The sequence below is a fragment of the Capsicum annuum genome, unplaced genomic scaffold (assembly GCF_002878395.1).
Source record: "Capsicum annuum cultivar UCD-10X-F1 unplaced genomic scaffold, UCD10Xv1.1 ctg70012, whole genome shotgun sequence".
NCBI lineage: Eukaryota > Viridiplantae > Streptophyta > Magnoliopsida > Solanales > Solanaceae > Capsicum > Capsicum annuum.
Genome location: NW_025879708.1, coordinates 1 through 3,033, shown reverse-complemented (window position 1 = coordinate 3,033; position 3,033 = coordinate 1). Strand labels below are relative to the sequence as shown.

The 3,033-nt window shown below is 32.8% G+C and overlaps 1 protein-coding gene across 1 annotated transcript; it reads left to right on the top strand.

The window, feature by feature from the left end:
- Positions 1–1,826: 1,826 nt before the first annotated feature.
- Positions 1,827–2,452, top strand: LOC124894118 (ATP-dependent DNA helicase PIF2-like; the record flags this gene model as incomplete). Its single annotated transcript, XM_047404876.1, has 2 exons — positions 1,827–2,274; positions 2,380–2,452. Coding segments are annotated over exons 1-2 (521 nt in total), but the record flags the coding sequence as incomplete, so codon positions are not given.
- Positions 2,453–3,033: the final 581 nt, after the last annotated feature.

The window sequence follows — 3,033 nt, the reverse complement described above, 5'->3', positions numbered from 1 at the left end:
AATTTCCAGATTTGCATGACTTGGTTATCAAACATATGATGCATGGTTCATGTGGAAAAAAATATCCCACAAATTCATGCATGAGAGATGGTAAGTACAAGAGTCATTATCCTCGACCATTTAGTAATAAATCAATATAAGAAAAGGATAGCTATCCTATTTACAAGAGGCAAAATGATGGAAAGAAAGAAAAGGTTCAAGGCATGACAATGAATAACCAATGGGCTGTTCCATATAATTCTTATTTACTGAGTAGATATAATTGTCATATCAATGTTGAGTCTTGTGCAGGGGTAAAAGCAATAACGTATCTTTACAAGTATATATATAAAGGACATGATAGGTGCGTTGTTTATATCAAATCAGATGATGGAGAAAAATCTGTTGATGAAATTAAGAGTTTTCAGGATGCACGTTGGGTTGCTGCACCAGAAGCACTATGGAGAATTTATGAATTTGATCTAAGTGAAATGCAGCCTCCGGTCATCAACCTTCAACTACATCTTCCAAATAAACAAATAGGTAAACAATTAGGACTCCTTAAGCTATCTGAATTCTACATCATTACCCTTCTGATAAAATAGTCATAAAATTCAAATTGTAATAAACTATTTTTAGCTATGAATTTATCATGAAAAGAAATACATAAAATTATGTTGTATGGAATATTTTGTTAATCTTTTTAATATTGTCTTTTCACATTGTAGTGTGCTATTAGAGCAACCAAAATTTGGAAAACGTTGTTGCCTGAGAATATGCCTTCAAAACCATGCTCACCGAGTATTTTCACAAATGTCCAATAGACAACGAAGCGCGTAAATACTTATACAAGGATTTTCCAGAGTACTATGTTTGGAACGCTCAGGGTAAGATTTAGACGTAAAGAAAAACAAGATCAGTAATTGGTCGAATTACTATTAGTAAGAAATTCAACACGGCCACTCTTAATATTTGTAACTGTTCAAATATTATTTATTTACTTTTTCTACTTTAATTCACAACTAATCCAGCAAAAGGCAAAAGGTATTATTTGAGATTATTATTGAATCACGTACAAGGACTAATTTCGTTTCAATACTTGCTAACTGTTAATGAAAGGTTGTGTGACACATTCAAAGAAGCTGCAAAAGAAAGAGGTTTGCTCGAGTCAGATGACAACATTTTTGAATGCTTACGCGAAGCTGTCGTCTTCAAAATGCCATCGGCTCTTAGAAATTTATTTGCAACAATATTGGTTCATTGTAATCCGACGGATGTTAGAAAGCTATGGGATACATATTATGATAATATGTCAGAAGATTTTAAGAGAATACACAAAAATTCTCCTACTTCTGAACTTTAATGCACACTGAAAAACATAAACCATTTCTTAGAGAGCATGGGTAAGAGAATTAAAAATTCTGAAATACCTAGACTTGAACAAAGTATGGATGATGGAATTATATCAGAATGTAGAGAAATAATGGAAGAAGAGTCTATAATAGTGCCTTCAGAAGATTTGAATGCACAAACAAAGCTAAATCCCGAACAAGTGCAAGCATTTAAGATTATATTGCAAATGTTAGAATGTGGCCAATCGAGATTATTCTTTGTTGATGGACCCGGAGGAACCGGAAAAATGTTCCTATATCGTGCATTACTTTCAAATATCAGATCTATGGGCATGATAGCATTAGCGATGGCAATAAGTGGTGTAGTATCAACTCTTTTATCGAGAGGTCATACGGCTCATTCTAGATTTGAGATTCCGCTTTAGACAACTGATACAACAGTCACACGTATGTCAAAGAAGAGTGGTGGAGCTGAATTGATAAAAAAAAACCAAGATGATTATCTGGGACGAAGAGCCTATGGCTAGCCATTGGACAATTGAAACAATTGATAGGAGCTTCAGAGATATACTTGATATTGACGCACCCTTTGGTGGGAAAGAAATGGTTTTCGGAGGTGATTTTTGTCAGTTATTACCAGTAATTCCAAAATCTACAAGGACTGAAATGGTAAATGCAAGTTTGGTAAAGTCGTACTTGTGGCATCAGATGAAAAAGATTAAGTTGACAAGAAATATGAGGGCGAAAACAGATTCATCATTTAGTGAACTCTTACTACGCATAGGTAACTGGGAGGAGCCTACAATAAGAGATGATTTGGTACTACTTCCAAAACAATTAGCTATTGAAACTAAGAGTGATGGTACTGGAACAAATGCTTTAATAGAGCAAATATTTTTGGAGTTGGATAAAAATGTTGATTCTGCAAAATACATAACTGAACGTGCTATCCTAGCTAGAAAAAATGAATATGTTGATTAGCTAAATGAAATGTTAATTTCCATATTTCCTGGTAAAAGCAGAAAGTTTCTTAGTTTTGATTCTGCAGAGGATGATACCAACAACTACTATCAGGAAGATTACTTAAATACTCTAACACCAAACGGTCTACCTCCACACAGGTATCTTCTTCCATATTTAGTAATATACAATTGTATTATAGATATCAAAATTCTGTCTAATAACAACAATTAGAAATATTTCAATGCTCGAGCAATATAGGATAAAACCAAGCTACTAAAAGACTATTGAGAAAAATTAAGTGACATTCTTTTACCTAGCTGTCGAATTATTTTGCCAAGAATGGATTAGACTCCCAGTATCCGCTTCATAGCATGATGGATTCTGCTCATAGAAATAATATTGCCTTCACTAGAGAAGCCAGAATATCAATAAATTCGCTATAATTCTCAGGGACCATGATCTGAAGTGTAACAAAATAGTCATAATGAGCAAAAATTGTTATAACATATAAGGTAATACAAATTGAATATAAAGTAACACAATATAATTATGCAAAAAGTATATAGCAATCATAATAATACAAATTAATCTAAATGTCTGTGTACAAATTATAAAGCCTTGAAATTTAAAAATCATAAGACATTGGTTATACTAGAATATGTTCTAATTTGACTCAACTGCCAGAATTTTATAGTGAAGTAAATGTCTGTATACAAATGCTAAAGCCTTGAAATATAAA